General features: G+C 35.6%; 1 protein-coding gene across 2 annotated transcripts in view; it reads right to left on the bottom strand.

Annotated features, from left to right (window-relative positions):
* Positions 1-26: 26 nt before the first annotated feature.
* LOC122515543 (protein abrupt) overlaps positions 27-19,391 on the bottom strand; it is a 56,549-nt gene continuing 37,184 nt past the window's right edge. Inside the window, exons 6-7 of one of the 2 annotated variants that reach the window (XM_043632939.1) lie at positions 1,318-1,777; positions 27-1,242 (exon numbers count right to left, since the gene is read on the bottom strand). In XM_043632939.1, coding sequence (XP_043488874.1) covers positions 732-1,242; positions 1,318-1,777 — 971 coding nt within the window. In that variant the 3' untranslated portion in view covers positions 27-731. Of the gene's footprint in view, positions 1,778-19,391 lie in introns of both variants that reach the window. The other variant, XM_043632938.1, reaches the window with a different exon arrangement.

Raw genomic sequence — 19,391 nt, 5'->3', positions numbered from 1 at the left:
GGTGTGTATGTATTATTTGTTAACTCTTTTGTTACCAGTGACCCATAAAAGGTTCGTTTATGCGAAAAGCATCGTATGAATCTAACCTAAAACGACCCATTTAAGGGGATCGTATCATACGAAAATGTTAATTATTAATATTATTATCATAATCGTCATCATCCATCGTCATCATCATATTTTAATGGGGGTCGTCATCATCATAATATGTTCTGTTCTGTTGAATTCTTTGTCTTCCCCTTATTTTCGCGAACTTCTTTGATTTTTTTTTTTCCTCTTCGACGCTTCTGTATTATTTTTGCTTGCAAATTGAAATAAACGAAGAACACGAAGATGGTTATTTTTAGAAGATTCTATTAGAAGGGGAATCATAAATAACATTTGCCGGTTATTTCAAGATAAGGAATGAGGAAATTTCTGCGAGCATTGTTTTGCCCCCTACTTCAATGGGATTTCTCATAATCGTGTCCTAACCAAAAATTCATCTAATCCTAAATTATCTTGCAAGGATAATCGCGAATTGTTTCATCGATAGATTGAATAATCTTAAGTTATAATAATAATAAGCCTTCCTTCATTAAATAACACGTGAAAGTGGTGGTGTGATTCGTTAATAGTTTTAAATATCGTCATAATTAGATTTGTTTCCATTCCATTAAGTTGCCTCATTCTCTTATCATTGTTTTTGTTTTTTTTTTGTTTGTTTTAATAACGAACAGGGGGACAAATGTTTACTGCTCAACTTTGGGATTAACTTCAGATTCCTCGTTGTCGCTGTAATCATCCTCGTTAGTTGAACATTCAGCATCTTCAACGATACCACTAGCACCAGCACCGATATGCCTATCGTTCGAAGAAGTATTTTGTCTTTCCTCGTTAACAACGGCAGGCACTCTGTTGTTTTCGTCCCTATCGACGAGCGGATAATCCTCTATGTTACTACGTCCGGCCAAATTGTTTTCTACCGAATTAATGTGGGACGTTAATCTAGCAGTATGAGCGGCAGCAACCAATGCAGAATCAGCAGGAGTCAATCCTAAAGAACCAATTGAATTTTCCGCGATCAGTTGTAAATAAGTATCGAGTAGGGCAGAACCGGTTCCACTTGGACTCTGTTGATGGGTCAAACGATGCTGAAGTCCCGAGGATGTCGGGTGGGTCGTTGCAGTATTGGGGTCACGATTATCCGGTGAAGTTCTAAGCGATCTAACGGCTACCACTGATTGCGAGGGCGTAGTAGTTCTGCTACCAGATGTGTTGTTGTTAATCGAATTCACTTTGATGACGGTATTGTTGTTGGGTGTTGGTGAACCGTACCTTAAACTCAATGGCAAAGTTAAATCCTCAGGATCGTCACCCCCGCACAAACTACTACCAGCCTCAGAAGATGGCCCAACTCTTGGGACCTCCAATCTCATTTCGGGCCTACGGGGACCGGTCGGGCTTGCCCTGGCCCGCAAATCTGCCGGGCTAACTCTGATACCGGCTCTTTCTAACAATTGAGACGCCAATTCGGGATTAAACGGGCTCGGCATTTGTATTACTGGCAAATCCTTCGTACTTATTCCACGATGTTGCCTCGACATGTGGGAATGCAACGAATTCCTTGATTTAGCAACCGTACCGCACAAAACGCATCTGTAACCTGGACAAACGGTATGCTTGTCCTCCAAATGTGTACGCAAAGTATGAGCTGATCTATATATCTTTCCACATTGTGGACAGGGTCTTGGATCAGTTGCACGTACACGATTTGCTTCCATTGCTCGTCGCATAACTGAAAAAAAATATAAAACCAAATATAAATCATAAGTTTACTTTTTTCAGATTTTTGCAACAAATATTTCTGATCATTAATATATAATGATTGTGTTAGTATCTTTTAACGTCTATGGGGTTAGATTATTTTTTTTTCTAAACTAATTTATCCTATGGTTTAGGTATAGTATATTAATAAAATCACTTTTGGGATTCACTTAATACCTTTTTATTGTACAAAGCATTACTTAAATAGTATATATATATATATATATTTATTTATTTTTATTTATTTTATTTATTTATATTTATATTTATATATGTAAATTGTATATATAAATATAAATATGCGTACACATATACATACATATATACATATACATACATATATACATATATGTATATATTTTTGCATATTTATATACACTCAATTCTTTTTTTTTTTTTTGTTCCTCTAACAAGACGTTTCATTTCGTTTCGAACGCGTTATTTTCATGAAATATTTTTATGCAATTATTCTTCATCGAGTTTATAAATAAACAAAATTGTCTTTTTTTTTTATTTATTATGATTCCGAACAAATTTGTTTTTTTTCTTTAGAAAAAAACCCGGCCCCCTAGCCGGCAAACCCCCAATTTTTTAATACAAAACATATCTGCTTTTTTTTTTTTTTAATGCATAACATTTAGAGGAACGCGTACGTTGTTTGAAAAGAAACGAAAAAAAAGAAAAAATAAAGAAAAAAAAAAAAGTATTGGGTGTACACAGAGGGTATACTCTTACGCATATATTTATATATATTTTCATATAAATATATAAATATATGTGGTTTTTTTTAATATACGCATTTTTTTTTATATTCTCGTATATTGTTTTTTTTTTTATTTATTTATTTATTTATTTATAAGCTTAATGTTTGCTAAAATAGTGCGTATCATGGAGATGCATTGTACATCGTTTGTCATACGGTCTGTCGGTCACGAAAGCGGTTTATATTTTATCACACACATATATGCGTCGTTACAACACAACAACAACATACTTATGGGGTTTTAAAAATAACAACTACATTCAAATACCACAAGCCCTCCACGTGGTAGCTTGAAAGAAAAGAAAAAGAAAAAAATAAGACAAGAAAAGAAAAACGATGGCATCTATAAATATTTTATATTAATTTCTATCTGTCTTTCTCTTTCTCTTTTTTTCAGTACTGTTTGACAAAGAAAAAAAAACAAAATTAAGAGAAAGAGAGAGAGCGAGAGAGAGAGAAATAAGTAATTGTTGTTGTTGTAGTTGTTTGTCATAAAAATAAAAATAAAAAATCGATTCTCGAGAGAGTGTTCGCAAGTAAAATTAACTTAGATTATAAAATTGACCTGTTTATTTTTTCTTTCATCTTTTTTAATACTCATACGTATACTGAACGACAAAAATAATACAACATGGTAAATAATAATCGTCTTATGGGGGCGGGGCAGGGGGCGGGGCGTGTTGGATTTTCGTGACCACTCGTGTGACGTATTTCCTTTTTTTTTTTTTATATTTTATTTTTTTTTTTTAATTATTATTATTAATATTATTATTTCTATAGTAACTATCATACAAGCGTTGTATGTGTCTTCTTTGTGTATTAGTTTTTTCTGTCTGCTGTCTCTATGTGTGTTTGTTTTTTTAATTATTTGTTTGTAAGTGAGAGATGTATCGATTATATTATAATAATTATTATAATTATTTGAACATTATTACGAATATATCAAAGTCTAAAAATTCCGAAGTTTATGGCAACGAATTTTTTTCTATACAAAAATCAAACTTTATCGATTTATATTTTTCTTCTTTTTTCTATTTTTTTTTTTTATTTTTTACTTTTCTTTTCCGTACAAAATTTGTTCAACACTTTTTTTTTCTTTTCTCAAGATCGAAACTTCGGAATTTTAGATTTGACAAAAACGTCGCAAAGTGTGTTCGTTTTTATTTATTTGTTAATTTTTTTTTGTTATATATATATATTTATTTTATTATTTTATTTTTTAAAACGAATCCTCTAATATTCTAAATAGAATACTGACGAAACGTAAAATTGTAGAAAAATAATGCTAGGCGCTATTTAGGTATCATAACGTTTCAAAAGTTGTTTGAAGTGGGAGGTTACAGGAGATTTAGGGCGGGGATAGTAGATTAGTGGTGGGGGATAGTAGGTTAGGGTGGGGATAGTAGATTAGTGGTGGGGGTAGTGATTGGGAGATCAGGAAGATGGTCGAGCATTTTTATCTTCGTTTCTTTTCTCATTCCTTTTGTTTGTGTGTTGTGTTTGTGTGTGTGTGTGTTGTTGTATGCACTTTTGTACACGAAGAAGACACGTCGGACACACAAACGATTTTTCTTCTTATTATTTTACTTATATTATTTAAACTATAAATTAGTGTCCTCTTCGAGTCGAATAAAAAATAAAAAATTTGCGCGTTTCTCGTTACAAGAATTTTAATTAATTTTTTTTGGTCGAACCGTGAACAAATCGAGATCATTCACACACGCTCAATTTTTTTTTCTTTTCTAAATAATACTTGCTGCTCTGTTATTTGTTTCGTCAAGTGTTTTTCTTTTTTTTTTTTTACAGCGCGTCGTCCCGTAAGTTTATTTATTGTAAATTTTTGTATTCTTCGCGTTATTGTTTTGTGTGGTTGTACGTTTATGTATACATATATATATATCTATATATGTGTGTGTGTGTGTATTTTTCATTTGTGTTTCGTTTTAAATTATTATAATATTATTATATCGGCACTACGCTCTTAAAAACTACAATTATTTTCGTAAGGCTGGCTTACTCAGCTTGGAGGAACATTGTTTTCTCTTGTTAATTATTATACATACAATAATAATAATAATAATAATATCGTCGTTCTAGAAAAACAAAAAAAACCCAAAAACAAAAAACGTTTCATCATATTTTACGATATCCGCGATATTCCACGATTTTTGTGTTGTCGTTTTGAAAAGTCATTCGACACTTTTTATACGGTGCTTTTGTGTGTGTGTGTTTATACCTCGCTTTTCTTTTCGCACCATGGTATTTAGTTCTTTTTTCTTTTATTTTTATTTTTCTTTTCAATCTCCTATCTTTTTCCCCTCTCCTTTTTTTATCATATTTATTTTAATCTCACGTAATCTACGTACTCTCTCTGTCGTATTAATTAATTAATTAATTAATTAATTTAATTTAATTTAATTTAATTTAATTTAATTTAATTTAATTAATACGAGACCCTACGGTGTCTAAGTTTTTTTTCTTCTTTTATTTTTTTTTTGTCAGGCTCTACAGGAAATACTGCTTCGTTTATGTTTTATTTATTTTAATTTCTCTTGTTCTTTTTTCATTTTTTTTTTATATATATATATAGATGTATATATATATAAAATCAATTCTATACACACATTTGTGTTTATAATATATTCTTGTTTTTTTTTTTTTTTTTCGTTTAATATTTTATTATATACAACGTAATTTATGCATGGGTTATGTGCGTTTTCTCGTAATTTAAAATTTCTACCGAGATTTTTTTTTTCTTCTTCTTCTTCTTCTTTTTCTTCTTCTTTTCCCCCCTTAGGGATAAAAAAAAAAAAACGAAAAACAATACTCAGACTATTTGGCGAACGAGACGGGATTCCTAACCTTAAAAAATTTCTTAACCTCTTAAAAATCTAATCTTTCTCGATAGTAAATACGACGATGATATAATCTGGCACGTTAAACTTCTAAAAATTATTTATATATTCGTTTTGTATAAAAAAGAAAAAGAAATCAATACTAATAACAATAATAATAATAATAAGAAATAGACCAATAATACTTAATAATAATACTAATAATAATACTAATAATAATAAAATGCTAATAATATTATTAATAATACAATACGATCGTTCTTTGGGTAAAAGTAAAAAGAAAATAATAAAGAAGAAGTAATAAAAGTATAAAGAATAGAAAAAAAAACCAACAAAGAGAGAGAGAGAGAGATAGAGAGAGAGATAGAGAAAACAAAAGACAACACAACCAGTAAAAAAAAAAAAGTAGAAGTTTAAGTTTAGTTTCTTTTGGATCAAACATAAGTCCACCTAAGTGTTTTAATCTGATCCCACTGTACCGGATGTTTCAGTCTCAGATGATTCCGTACACTATTAGGATGTGAAAAGGTTTTAGCACAGGAAATAACAGGACAGGTTGGGGAGTCCCTAGGATAATGATGATCCAAGTGAGCTCTCATTGCACCGATTTCTAGGAAGGTCCTACTACAAAGTGGACAACGATAACCGTGGTTGTGATGATGTTCACGTAACATTCTGTGTTGCCTGAAATATGGCTGGGCTCTTTGATACTTGGCGGTTGTTGTAATAGTCGTCGTAGTGGCAACGGCCAAGGTATTCGTCCCCGATTGGTCGGAGTCATCGGCGGTCGGAGTAGTTCCTGCTGCTTGTTGTTGTTGTTGTTGGAGATTGTGAGGAGTAGGAGCGGATAATGTTGGATGATGATGATGATGATGATGATGATGATGACGGTGCCGATGATTGCTGGGATGGCGTGGGTGGTGGTGGTAAGCCGCACCCTCTGCCTCATCGAGCCCGTGATCTGCAACCACCACCACACCCAAGCACCACCAGCCACACCACCCATACTCCCCACCCCCTGATAGCTAACAATATACACACATACTAACAATTCAAACCCCTACCCCCTAAACGCTACCCGAATGAACTTCTCTTTCAACCCAGCCTATCCATCACATTTCTCTCTCTCCGCTCTCCGTCGTGTCTGTCTGGTTGTCTGGCTGTCTGTTTGTCTGTTCGTATGCCTGTCTCTTCTGTCTCTCTCACACCCTCTCGAGCGTCATTTAGCGGTTACGTCCAGCAAGTGATTACTGCCTACTGGTATCAGCGCATTCCTAATCGGTATCTCGCTCGATATCGTGCACAACGGGGACTACACGGATATCTCGTACTAACATTTAACGATAACATCATGGTATTACGTTTAGAGTGTCCTTTTCACGTTGAAACGGAAGTTTATGGGCTGGGGGGGGGATAGAATGATGGAAACTTTGCGATATCGTGCATTACCAACGTTACGATAGATTTTAATATTATCTCACGTGCCAGATTTATCGTCTTGTATATGTAATTATATATACTAGTCTTAAATAAATTCCTTTTCAATAATAATAATAATCATAATAATAATAATCATAATAATAATAATAATTTATCGTAATCCGATAATTATTGTTCCAATTTTTAGGTTAGGTTCTATAATAGTTTTCAACTATTATTTATTATCAATCAGTTAGACACACACACACACACATACGCATACTTTCTCTCTCTCTTCTTTCGTTCTTTAGCAAATGTTTTCTTGTTACTTATGATAAAAATAAAGGGGGGTCTGGGAGGATATAAAGAAGTCGTATACATTAACGGATTTAAAAATAGAAAAAAAGAAACCGATGAGATAAGAAACGTTTACGATTATCTTCGAATACTGATTAAGAAAATTAATACAAGATTACGAATCAGGATTTCGAATGAATCAATCGATTGGATCGTATTTAAAAAAAAAAAAAAGAAGAAATGAAAAAATTCGGACGAGAATATTTATAAAAAAAAAAAAAACAAAGTAAAAGAATAGTTAAGAATAAAAAGTCGTGTTCACGGTTGTTAAGAAGACTGGGATTGGTGCTGTTATTGTTGTTGATGATTCGAATTGCCAGGTCTTTGATGTATCCCGTGTGCTTGTAGTTGATGATTGATCAAATAATGTTTGGTTTTGCATCGTTTGCCGCATACGTTGCATTGGGGCCACGTTTCTTGTGGCGGCCAATTAGAATGGACGTTTTTCACGTGTTGTCTGAGGTTGCTCGGGGATGAATAACTTCTACCGCAGTAACGGCAAACGGGCCTGGAATCATCGTGACGTAGTACCGCGTACAGCCTCGAGAAATTCATCTCCATGGGGTGCGTAGACGTTGGTGTTGACGTTGTTGACGTTGTTGACGTTGTTGTTGTTGTTGTTGTTGTTGTTGTTGTTGTTGTCAATGATGTTGTCGATGTCGTTGTTGATGATGACGTTTCGCTGGCGGCCGCTGCATTTGCCGCCAACGAAGAAGAAGCCTCCTCTTCCCTCTTCGGTATCACCGATCCTACAACCAGGACGTGCCCATCAATTCAACTGTTCATTCATTTTTCTTTCTCTCTCTCTCTCTCTCTATCTATTTCTATCTATCTCTCTCTCTCTCTCTCTCTCTCTCACTCACTTTCTATACTTTCTCCTATTTAGTTTGTTGTTTTTGTTTCGTTTGTTTTTGATTTGTTTTATTCGTCACTCATACGTGACCCCGTAAGCTTTTAAAAATGGGCCCACCAGGCACGTAGTAGACTTCTTTTTGTTTTGTTTTTTCTTTTCTTTTTTTTTTTTTTTTCATTTTCATTTATTTTATTTATTATTTTACCATGCACACGTGTACAATTTTGCACTGCGTGCCAGTACTACGTGCCAAGATACCGTTCTGACCCATTATTTTCCTTTGAACTATATTCCTTTCTCTCTCTATCTTTATATACACGCATACAGACACACATATATATACATACTTTCGTTCCACCAATAACCTTTCATCTATCTTTCATCCTTTCCACACTAAACTCCCCCTTTAGGGGGCACACACATTCTTCCTACTCACACTCTATCTATCTTGTTCTCACCTTTTTCTTCTTCTTCTTCTTTTTTTTTTTTTTTTTTTTTGCCTTCCTACACTTATGTAAACACACACACACACACAGATTCAAACAAATGCATTTTTCAATCCTCCCCTTTACACACACACACACATACAACACGCAAACTACTCTCGTACTCTCAGGGCATGCCCGGTTGTAGGATATTTTTGGTTGTGTTTCTTGTCGATGTTGTTGTTGGCGTTGTTGTTCTTGTTGTTCTTGTTGTTCTTGTTGTTGTTGTTGTTGTTTCTTGTTGTACTCGATTATCAATTCCTTTTATTTTATTTTTTTTTAGTAGATTAATTTGTAAATATTTAAAATCACTTTGATTCCCTTGTGATAATCAATTCTGTCTGTCTGTCTGTCTGTCTCTCTCCCTCTCTCTCTCTCTCTCGCTGATTTTCTTTCTCTCTCTTTTCATCTCACTCTTCAAGTGACGATTACAAATTTTCCTGAAAGTTTTTCGGACGACGTAGAATCCTCTTTCGTTTGTTCCGCAAAAAAATTCCTGAACGAAAGATGAAAATGAACTTAAAAAAAAAAAAATTGGCGGGAAAATGGAAGAGGAAGAAATGGGGGAGGAGGAGGAGTTCGTTGTCCGCTATTCTTCAACAGCATCATCCGCGTTGTTTTTTCTTCCATTTGTGTTTTTTTTTTAAACATCATTTCCAAACATACGTTTTTTTTAAGTGATGGTGGTGTGTGGGGGGGGAAGGGGGAGAGTTAATATCTGTACACTCAAATGTTGGTTCATCGTCATCATCGTCATCATCATCGTCATCGATCTCGTCATCGTCATCGTCGTGATTATGGTCGTGTTAATAAATACGCATTCAAACTCGTCGAGAGAGAAAGTAAGAAAAAAAAACAAAAATAACAGAGAGAGAAAAGAAAAAAATAATAATGAGAGAGAGCACGATAATATAAAGAATAAGAGAGTGAGATAGAGAGAAAGAGTGAAGAAATAGAACAACAAAGCCAAAAAATGTCCAAACGAAAAAGATCAAAGTTTTGACGAAAGTATAATCGCAAGGGGGGGGGGAAGAAAAAAGAAAAAAAAACAGATAAGAAAAACCCAAAAAAAAGAAAAATTTGGCGAGTTGACGACGAGGGGGCCGGGGCCGGGGGGCGGGGTCGGGGCCGGGGGGCGGGGTCGGGGGGCGGGGCGGGTACAGGGAATCATGGGCGAAGAAACACAGGAAGAAAGAAAAAGAGATGGTAACAGATAGAATGAGAATGAGTGTGAGAGAAAGAGAATCAGAAAAAGATGGAGTGAGCGAACTACGTAAGAACCCTCGTATTGATCCACCCTCTTCTACTCCTCCTCGTTATGACTATCTTTCCTACGAATCTCTAAGCAAAAGGCCTCTCCCACTTTTCTGCACGTCTCATTACGTAAAAAGGGGGGTTGTTAGATATGCTGCTCTCTACTCTCTCTCTCTCTCTGTCTGTCTCTCTCTCTCACTCTCTTTTTTTCTTTCTCACTTTTTCAATCTTTTTCTTTCTGTTTTTTTCTTTTTTTTTCTCTGCTCATCCCTTATTTTTGTTCCTACCTACGCGAACACGAGCTCAAATCACGACGAAATCAGTCACGTTAAATCAATCAAGTTAAATCAATCACGTTTCATCCCCCACCTCCCCCCTCACCACCCTACTCTTATTTATTTATTTATTTTTAAATGATACAAAACAGCGAGTGGAATGACGAAGAAATGCATTGGGGGGTTAGTTAGGTTAAGAATTTGTTGATTGATTTTTTGTTTGGTAAATGATTTGATAATCGGTTAAGGGTGGGTAGGAATATAGGGTTTGTTTGATTTTAAATTATGAGGAATTTTTCTTTTCCCGTTTCTGTTTTTTTTTCCCTATAAACCAACCCCTCGCATTTGTCCCCGTATTTTATAATTTTATTTTTAACTTTGTGGAAATAACGTAGAAGGTTCTTTTAAAGATGTTGATTCTATATTGATTTTGTTAATTACTCTAATATCCAACCCTCGTAAATTTTGTCCTTTTATTTTTGTTTTTTTTTTTCTTCGAATAATCGAGAATTTCAAATAATATTTTTCAATATTCGGCACGAGATACACACGAATAAATAATTTTGCTGAATTTTTGATGAATTTTTGATGAATTTCTGATGATTAATTTGATAAACGACTCGAAAATAATTTGGTTATTTATTATTAGTTGGTGTCACGCATACGTACACATTCATACATTTTTGTTCATACATAGATGACAACATATATCATAGAAAGAGAAATCGTTTAGGACACCAAGGTTTAATAGAAGTTCAACTAACAAGGAAAGGTTCCCGAGTACCAGTAGTCTAACGAGAAAAAGCTGGGATCTTCGGTCCACGTTCTGATTTATGGGTCCACGACGAAGCAATTTATTAGAATTACAGGACTACGTGTATAGTGGTGAAAACGGAAAAGCGTATTTCCAAGTGATTTATGCATCAACTCGATTACGCCGAATCCCAGTCACTCGGATTAAGGTCGACTTCCTTTTAGTTACAAAACCAACCCCCTCCTCGAACACCCAACCCCAGAACCTAACCGTCGACATTTCGACGTCTTTTTATTTTTTACTTTCTTTTTTTTTTTATGTCTATTGTTTTCATATCCAATCGAACGAATTATTCATTTTCTTGTTAGAAAAGTTCAATCTGATTTAGAATTTTGTATCAACGCGAAACAGAAACTTAATGTAACCTGCATTTTCGAAATATTATTTAAATCGTTGGCCTAATTCTGATTTTTTGTTTTTCTGATAATCAAAGATGTACAGTGATTTCGTCTTATAATTTTTTTAAAGTAATATTTAACTAGGTGTATGATTGTAATTACAATTATATTAATAAACAATATTAAATAAATAATAACCCAAAGATCAAGAAAAATCTAAAAACAAAATGACGTCAGATCGTTTGAACAATAACAAAATTAACGAATAATATCGAATTGCAAATGCACAGTCGTCTCCTGAATTCTTCCAAAGAAAATCCCACCCTCCCATTACCCCGAAAAATAATTTGAACGAAAATACAACGGTCTGATAAATAAATATATTTTCAATACGAAAGAACATTGACGTAAAAAGGGAAAGGAAGCAAAAAAAAAATAAACGAAATCAAAGATAAAGATGAAGATGAAGATGAAGATGAAGATGATGACGATGAAGATGACGATGATAGGAAAAAGGGAGGAAAACGATCTAACTAACACAGTCGAAGTAGAGTTTTGTTAGCAAAGGGTCTTGGGTGGTTGGGGGAGGGGACTGGGGGGGGCTGGGGAGATGATTGCGGGAGTCCATTAGCAACGTTTTCTCCGACGAATTGCGTTGCATTAACGAAGGAGGAGAAAGATCCGCTTTTCGAGAAGCAGTTCAGAAGCTAGCTGATTGGCTTGAAGGGTGAGCATGAAGATCGATGTCTTAGGGTTTTCTTAGAAAGCTCTCTTCTTATACTTGCGTTTACTTTTCCTTTATCATCCTATTTTCCTCAATCACACATACACCCATCACCAACCCATCCACACACACCCATCCGCCCACGCACACGCTCATACACAAAAAATACACAAACATCCGAGACTAATTGTTGATCTGACGGAGCAATTTCTTTTTGTAAACAAATTTAAGATTTCGTTATTAGATGTGTTTTTTTTTTCGCGTATTTATTTTGATTAATTAATAATTTGATTAGGGAAGGAGCGGGGGGGGAGAAGAAACGTAATCGAGATTGTTTGAATTTAATTGAAGAATTTTCACGATCAGATTTGTGTTTATAATTAGAAAAATTGTTTGGAATTTTTATTGGAGGTGCGTGGTGGGGGAAACTCTTTTTGTGAACTTAATTACTGATTTTTTTTGTTTTTAGTAACTTTCCGTATGCGTGTGTGAGTGTGTGTTTCTAGCATCGCTGTCGGTAACAGGAACTTCCTTCCCCTTTCCTCTTCTCAATGTTCAAGTTTTCGATCGGTTAGGTCTAAGGTATACGCTTGGCACGGCTTAGGTTTATGACAGGCGGTTTGATGTATGGGGGTTGGTGGAAGAGTAAAGGGGGAAGAAGGTAAAGGAAAGTTTAATTTAGCTGGGCACGTGTGGTTCGTTTCGAACATTTTCTGCTCTCTACCCACCCTACGTCTTACACCCTACACACCCACCCTCCCTCTGTTACTTTTACATAATCCAAAAGTTATATTTTTTTCGTGCTAAAAAATATACGCGGGAATCGTTAAGTTGCAAAATATGTTTCGTTAAATATCAAATATTTGTTGTTCGATTACCTGCCGGTGAATTTTGCAAATGGGCCGAGTCAAAAATTCCCCCCACCCCCCAGAAAAAAAAAGGATATTAATTTTATGATTTATTTGGTTAGGTTCGTTCATAAATCCAGGAGGGGAATTTTTCTCGCGTTCGTGTTTAAAAAAGAAAATTATTATTTTTTATTTATCATTCGTTTGCTGTTTTCTTTTTGTTTTGTTTTGTTGATTCAATCCTACTTTGGATAATAAAAAATGAACGACCATTATCTAGTTGAAAATATTTTGATCGAACACTTTGACACCCTTAATGCATTAGGAGGAATAGAAAAAGTTCACATATGGGTTAGGGGATGATATTGAACAGACAAGGTTACAAGGATGATGGTGGTGTTGGGTAGATTTTAGATACGAAATGGCTTAAAAGCACACACTAGTAGCTTAGGAACGATCGAGTCAAAACTGTAGAACGGAAAAATCTTTGGGAGTGTTTCGTTGATCGTGTGGTATCCCGAAAAAAGAAAAAAACCCTAAGAGCAACGAATACGTGCGATTGTATTAGTAATAGTAAGTGATATACAGTAGTAGTAGTAGTAGTAGTAGTGGTAGTAGTAGTAGTAGTAGTGGTAGTAGTATAAGTGGTAGTAGAAGTGGAAGTGGTTGTGACTATGCCAAAGGGGGTAAAAGGGAGAAGAGGGGTGAGTACCGGGGGCAAGTGAGGGCAGATCAATGCGGACATGTGCGGGAAATTGCACAGGGATCGATCCCAGGACCTTGGGGGGGAAACATCGGCCTCTCTCTCTCCTCTCTCTCTCATCTATCCATCTCTTCTTTTCATACTTTTTGTTTTTCTTGCCCTGTGAGATTCTCACCCTTCCTTTTCCTCCTCCTCCTCCTCCCCCCTTGTCTTTCTACCTTTCTCTTAATTTATATTTCGGTTCTATCCGAATCACGCGTTTATTCCTATCAATCATTTCGGTCCTTGTTTATCTATCTCTTTCTATCCCTTATGGTTTTATTCGGCTGATTTTAACCCTTTCCTTAAGATCGTTACAGAAAGTTAGGTTAGGTTAATTAATTGTTACAGTATTATACTAACGCAATATTGTTTCCAAATCTTCTAACATTTTTTATCGATTAAACAATAATTAAAATGTCAGAACGTGAAAAGAAAGATCGTTCTACCGATTTCAGACAAAAATCTAGGATATTTTTGTTCGAGATATTAACGAATGTGTACGTAGCTAACTATCTAGGGAATTTAATAGTTCTTTTTCGTTTTTATCCACGACGCCGTATTTTTTTATTCCCGTTTCCATTCGTTTAATACTTCGACTACGTATGTATATTCATTTCTGTCTATCCTCCGTCCCTTTCTACGTGTCCGTCCGTCCGTCTGTCCGTCTATCCGTCCGTCCGTCCGTCTATTCGTCCGTCCGTCTATTCTCCTCTATTTTACCCTCTCACATTCACGAAATGCCGGGTGGCTTTTGCGCGTCACTTACCGGAGAGGTTATTGGAAGTTCCTCTGCCGAATGTCGATCGTGGATGATCCCCGAGGCTATTGTGTTTTTGTTCGGAACGCTTGAAACGACGAAGGATCGTCCTCTCTCTCTCTCTCTCCTCTCTCTCTCTCTCTTTCTCTCTATTGGAAATTTACGAACGTGGGGCTTGTGGTTAATGAAGGATTTTGATGTAGCACCGATCAGTTTGCACGAATAGTAAATGGATGTGGGATCCCTTTTACTCATGGGAGGACTACTTTAAGGGATGATTATTATTTGTCGATCAGAATATGAATGAATGAATGAATGAAGGAATGAATGAAGGAATGAATGAGGAAGACTAGACAAAGATGGAATTACTTTCCTTTTTTCTTTTGTTACTACCTATGATATTTATCTATCGTCTTTTCTCTCCATCGGGTTTTATGAAGATGAAATATTTTCTGAAGATGAAATATTTTCTGAAGATGAATTTTAATCTGACGATTTTAAAACTGTAGACTTTTTTCCCTATTTTTTCTCATCGAGAGAGATTAATAAAATTTGTAATAGCGTTGTTTTTTTTTTTTTAATAGTATAGAATCGTGGTTCGTGAAAATTTCTCAACGTAGTCTTCAGTTTTCGAGATTGATTTCGTTCGTTTCGTGTTGTGACAAAATTTGTGATTAAAAGATGGCGGATCATTGGTCGTGTTTTATATGCGATTAGATATTTATCATCGGATGGTAAAATAGATGAGATCAAAAGTATAGAGGAAAAAGTAAATATGCAATATTGTATGAATTAAATAATCACGCTTTCTAAAAATTCAAACGTTGATTAATTTATTTCGCGTTGAAAAGAAAATTGTTGGATTAATAAATAAACAAAAAATCGTTGAAATAACGATTCCATTTAACAAGCATCAGATATTTACCATCGGATGGTAAAAAAGAAAGGAAAAAAAGAATCGGTGGAAATGAGAGAAAGGAAAGATTTCGTTTACAACGTTTACAACGTTCACCGACGTTCCCGTGAGATCTAATAAAGATTTATTATCGTATCGAGAAAGGTTCGTTGGTAGTTTGAGAGTCCGGCAAAGGCAAAAGCTTTCCATTCTTTTTGCAAGAACCCTCCCGCCACCGCCACTGCCACCGCCGCCGCCGCCATTGCCTAGGGAATAATGCCTAGGGAATAATGCCAAGGGAAAACTCAGAGTATTGCTGACAAAACCATGGCATTAGGTAGCAAACTCTTGAGAATAACAAAATAAAGAAAGAAAAGAAAAAAAAAAGGAAAGAAGATAACACCGAAAAAAACGTACCGACCGAAAGGAAGGAAGAAAAAAAAAGAAAATAAAATAGGAAGGAAAGAGAGAGAACAACAACAGCGTTTCCCTCCCCCCTCCGTTAAATTGATGAGGAGTTGTTGCTGCTGCGTAAGTGTATAAAAAAAAAAAAAACAAGAAAGAAGTAAAGTAAGAAAGAAAAGAAAACAGGAGTGGAAATTTTGGATTCCGCAGACACGAAAAGTGGGAGAAGGCGTACCTATTTTCACCGATATCTAGGAAACACATTAGTCGTGTGTCTTCTAAGAATAACACAGAATGATCCAGACGTCTCTATGAGGATAGAGACGTTAATAGTATTCAAATAAAATATATTAGAAAGACAGGCCGAGCTTTCATTTGGGATAGTTGGCCGAAGTAAACTCTGACGTTTCTTATACATGTAAGCATGTATATATGTGTACGTATGTATGTGTCTATGAATAATAGCAAAAATTCTTCGTTAATCCACCCTAAAAATATAACCCAACATCGTGTTTAACGTGGATCTAACCTAGACTAGGCACGGGTAACTCGAGTACTATGAGTTAAAAGCATTCCTCCTGTATCTAAGATGGAAATCTAATGAAAGAAAGAAAGAAGAAGAAGAAGAAGAAGAAGAAGAAATAAAAGAAAAGTAGAAAAAAAGTTTGAGCAAAGTAACTTGTCTGTTTCCTGATAGTAACCTCTTCTCGAAAAGCATCGATCGAAAGGAATTCAATCAAACTTAGAAAGACTTTCTAGTAGAATCGTACTAAGAGGGGTGAGGAGGGGTCAGGAAGTGGGTGGATAGGGATAGTCGGGGATAGGGTTTTACCGTTTCTGTCTGTTCAAGATGCTCTTCTGGATTACAGTAGAGTAAACAAGTAGAATGAACGATGAGGAAGTAGCTAGGAATACTATGGTAGACTAAAAAAGGGACGATAACAACTGGCCAACTTCGATCGTCCACGTTTTCTCATACTTATGTGTAACTTTGAGAAAGAGTTTGCGAGTATTATCAGAGAATAAGAAGAAGAAGAAGTAGAAGAAGTAGAAGAAGAGTATTCGATGACGAATAAGAAAAGGAAGAAAAAAAATAGGTGGTGGAAGAAGGGAGGAAAGGAAAGGAAAGGAAAGGAAAGGAAAGGAAAGGGGGGTAGGGAAGAAGGGATGAGTAGTAGGAGGGAAGGATGGAAGGGTCTGGTCGTGAAGAAAATCAATGTGGTCAGAGATAGAGAAGTTTGCGAGAAGTGGTTGGAAGAAGAAGGAAGATAGAAGATTCCAAGAAGACGAGGATCCTTTATGTCGGGTCACGTCTTTAATATACTTCGCGTGAGTGGTGGTGGTGGAGGTGGAGGTGGTGGTGGTGGTGATGCGGGGGAGGGGGAGGAGAAAGTATGACTAAGGCAGCAGCTTAATCAATCTTCTTGCCAAAGTATGTCTATATATGTGTATATGTTGTGTCTTCTTAATTTATGATTTTATTTTTTAGTAAACAATTGTTTAGTTCGTTTGATTGTTCTAGTTAATAACTGTTGATCAAGTTGCAATTAGTTGTAGGATGCATTTTTTACTTATGGTTTGTTAAGAATCACTGTTTTTGTGATATTGGGGTATGCTGTTTTGGTACTTGCTGATGTTGCAATTATTGCATGTGTTATTGTGTGTTACATTTTGAACTTTTGATTTGTAATAACAATGTTTTTGATATTGATGTATTGATGGGGTATGCTGTTTTGGTAATTGATGTAATAGTAGAGTTGCTGATGTTGTTGTTGTTGTTGTTGTTGTTGTATTTATGAGAGATTGGTCTTCTTCTTTATCGTTTCCATTCTCAAATGGCAACGATCGATCCCAAACGACTAGGAGTGCTTAGGGAGAAAGAGGAAGAGAAGTGGTGGAAGAGGGGCAGGAGGAGGAGGAGGAGGTGGAGGTGGAGGTGGTGGAGTAAACGGAGTATTCGTGACGACGATATCGAGCGTACCTACGATGAGGGAATACCATCGGGTGCTGCGGCATGTGGTACGCGGAACTTGGAGAAGCTAGAAACCACTGGCACCATCAACATCACCATTCCCATCACCATCACCATCACCATCACCATCACCATACCTATCACTATCACTATCACCCTATTCTTGTATTACTACTACTACTACTATTTCATTCCCTGTGTGTTTCCAACTTTTACGACGTACACAACTTTATTTCTGTTCGATTTGGATGATTTAGTTTTATTTTTTATATTATGCGTTATAATATTATTTCTTTAACGATCTTTTAACTTTTTTCTTTTAAGCGTGGTCTCGTTTGTTTTCTTTTTTTTAGTTTTATACTTCGAATTTTTATATAATAATATTAAATTGTTAATGTAATTATATTTTTGTACGTTTAACTACAATTTGATTGCGTTCGAGTGATGGTGGTCTCATTGAAGAATTCATAAACATAACAATTTTTATTTATTCATGTGAATCATTGTTCAATCGTTTCCAAATGATCACTTTTCGAATTTTCAATCGAACGTTTAATCGATTAATGAGATAATTTTGCACACTTTTTCGTTCTTATTCATCCTTTTCATTTTTTTTTTCTTTCTGTCTCACTCGAATCTAAACTTGACGTAACAAATAACGAGAATAGTAGAAGAACAAGAAGAAGAAGAAAATAAAAAAGAGGAAAGGGGAGAAGGGTGAAGGGGGTGGGTGGCTGGGGTGGAAAAAATACGTAACGATTTGCTAGAATGACGTAGACGAATGCGACAGATTCCAAGAGGGAATTGCGATTGTCATTTGTCCGAACGACGCAATATACCGTATAAGTTTGCCTCCGGCACGTGGATATCTTCTTAGAGTAGGGTGAAACCGAAGAAAAGGGGATTTCCAGACATTAAGGGAGGTAACAGAAAGAAAGGAAGAAAGAAAAAAAAAAGAAAGAAAGAAAGAAAGGGATAGAGATAGCTGGACCAAGTTGAACGATTGAAGAAAAGGAAAGATCAAGGACACCCCTTATACCTACCCCCTTTCATACAAACACACACACATACACGCACACTTCTATACGTGTACTCGTAATAATATGGCAGGAAAAAAAAATTCAACGGAACCCTGAACAATTCGGATTAGCCGAAACTTGCTTATGGTTGTTGAAAATATACACACACACATACACGCACACTTCTATACGTGTACTCGTAATAATATGGCAGGAAAAAAAAATTCAACAGAACCCTGAACAATTCGGATTAGCCGAAACTTGCTTATGGTTGTTGAAAAATACTCCAAACGTTAAATAAAAAACAACAAATCTCAGTAATCATTAGAAAGATTTAGTTTAGATGAAATGAAATATAATTTTCCGAAGGTCAGACAGGGGGAGGAGTATGAATTTCTTTTCGGAAGGGATGATAAAAGCGTGGGAGAATGGGGTGGTCAGAAAAGATTAGGAAAGTAAGAGATGTGGGTTGTTGAGGATGATTTGGGGGTGGGTGGTAAGGGAAGATGAGGGATGACGAAAGAGAATCTTACTTTTCTTAACTACGTTGGTACATAGAGGGTACGTTTCATACACATACACACACACATACAAACATACACACACATATATTTATATTACATACACGTAGGTGAAAATGGGCGTGGACACGTACTCACGCAATGGCATCCCTCGCGCGATCCCAACTGGTCCCTCGCAAACTTCAATCCACCCTCCTATTTTTTTTTATCCTTTTTTTCTTTTTTTTCTTCTTCACGATATACTTTGAACTTACCGGCGAATAAAAAAAAAGGAAGAAGAAGAAGA

Source organism: Polistes fuscatus, unplaced genomic scaffold (assembly GCF_010416935.1).
Source record: "Polistes fuscatus isolate 324 unplaced genomic scaffold, CU_Pfus_HIC Scaffold18, whole genome shotgun sequence".
Lineage (NCBI taxonomy): Eukaryota > Metazoa > Arthropoda > Insecta > Hymenoptera > Vespidae > Polistes > Polistes fuscatus.
This window is presented reverse-complemented; position numbering and strand designations above follow the sequence as displayed.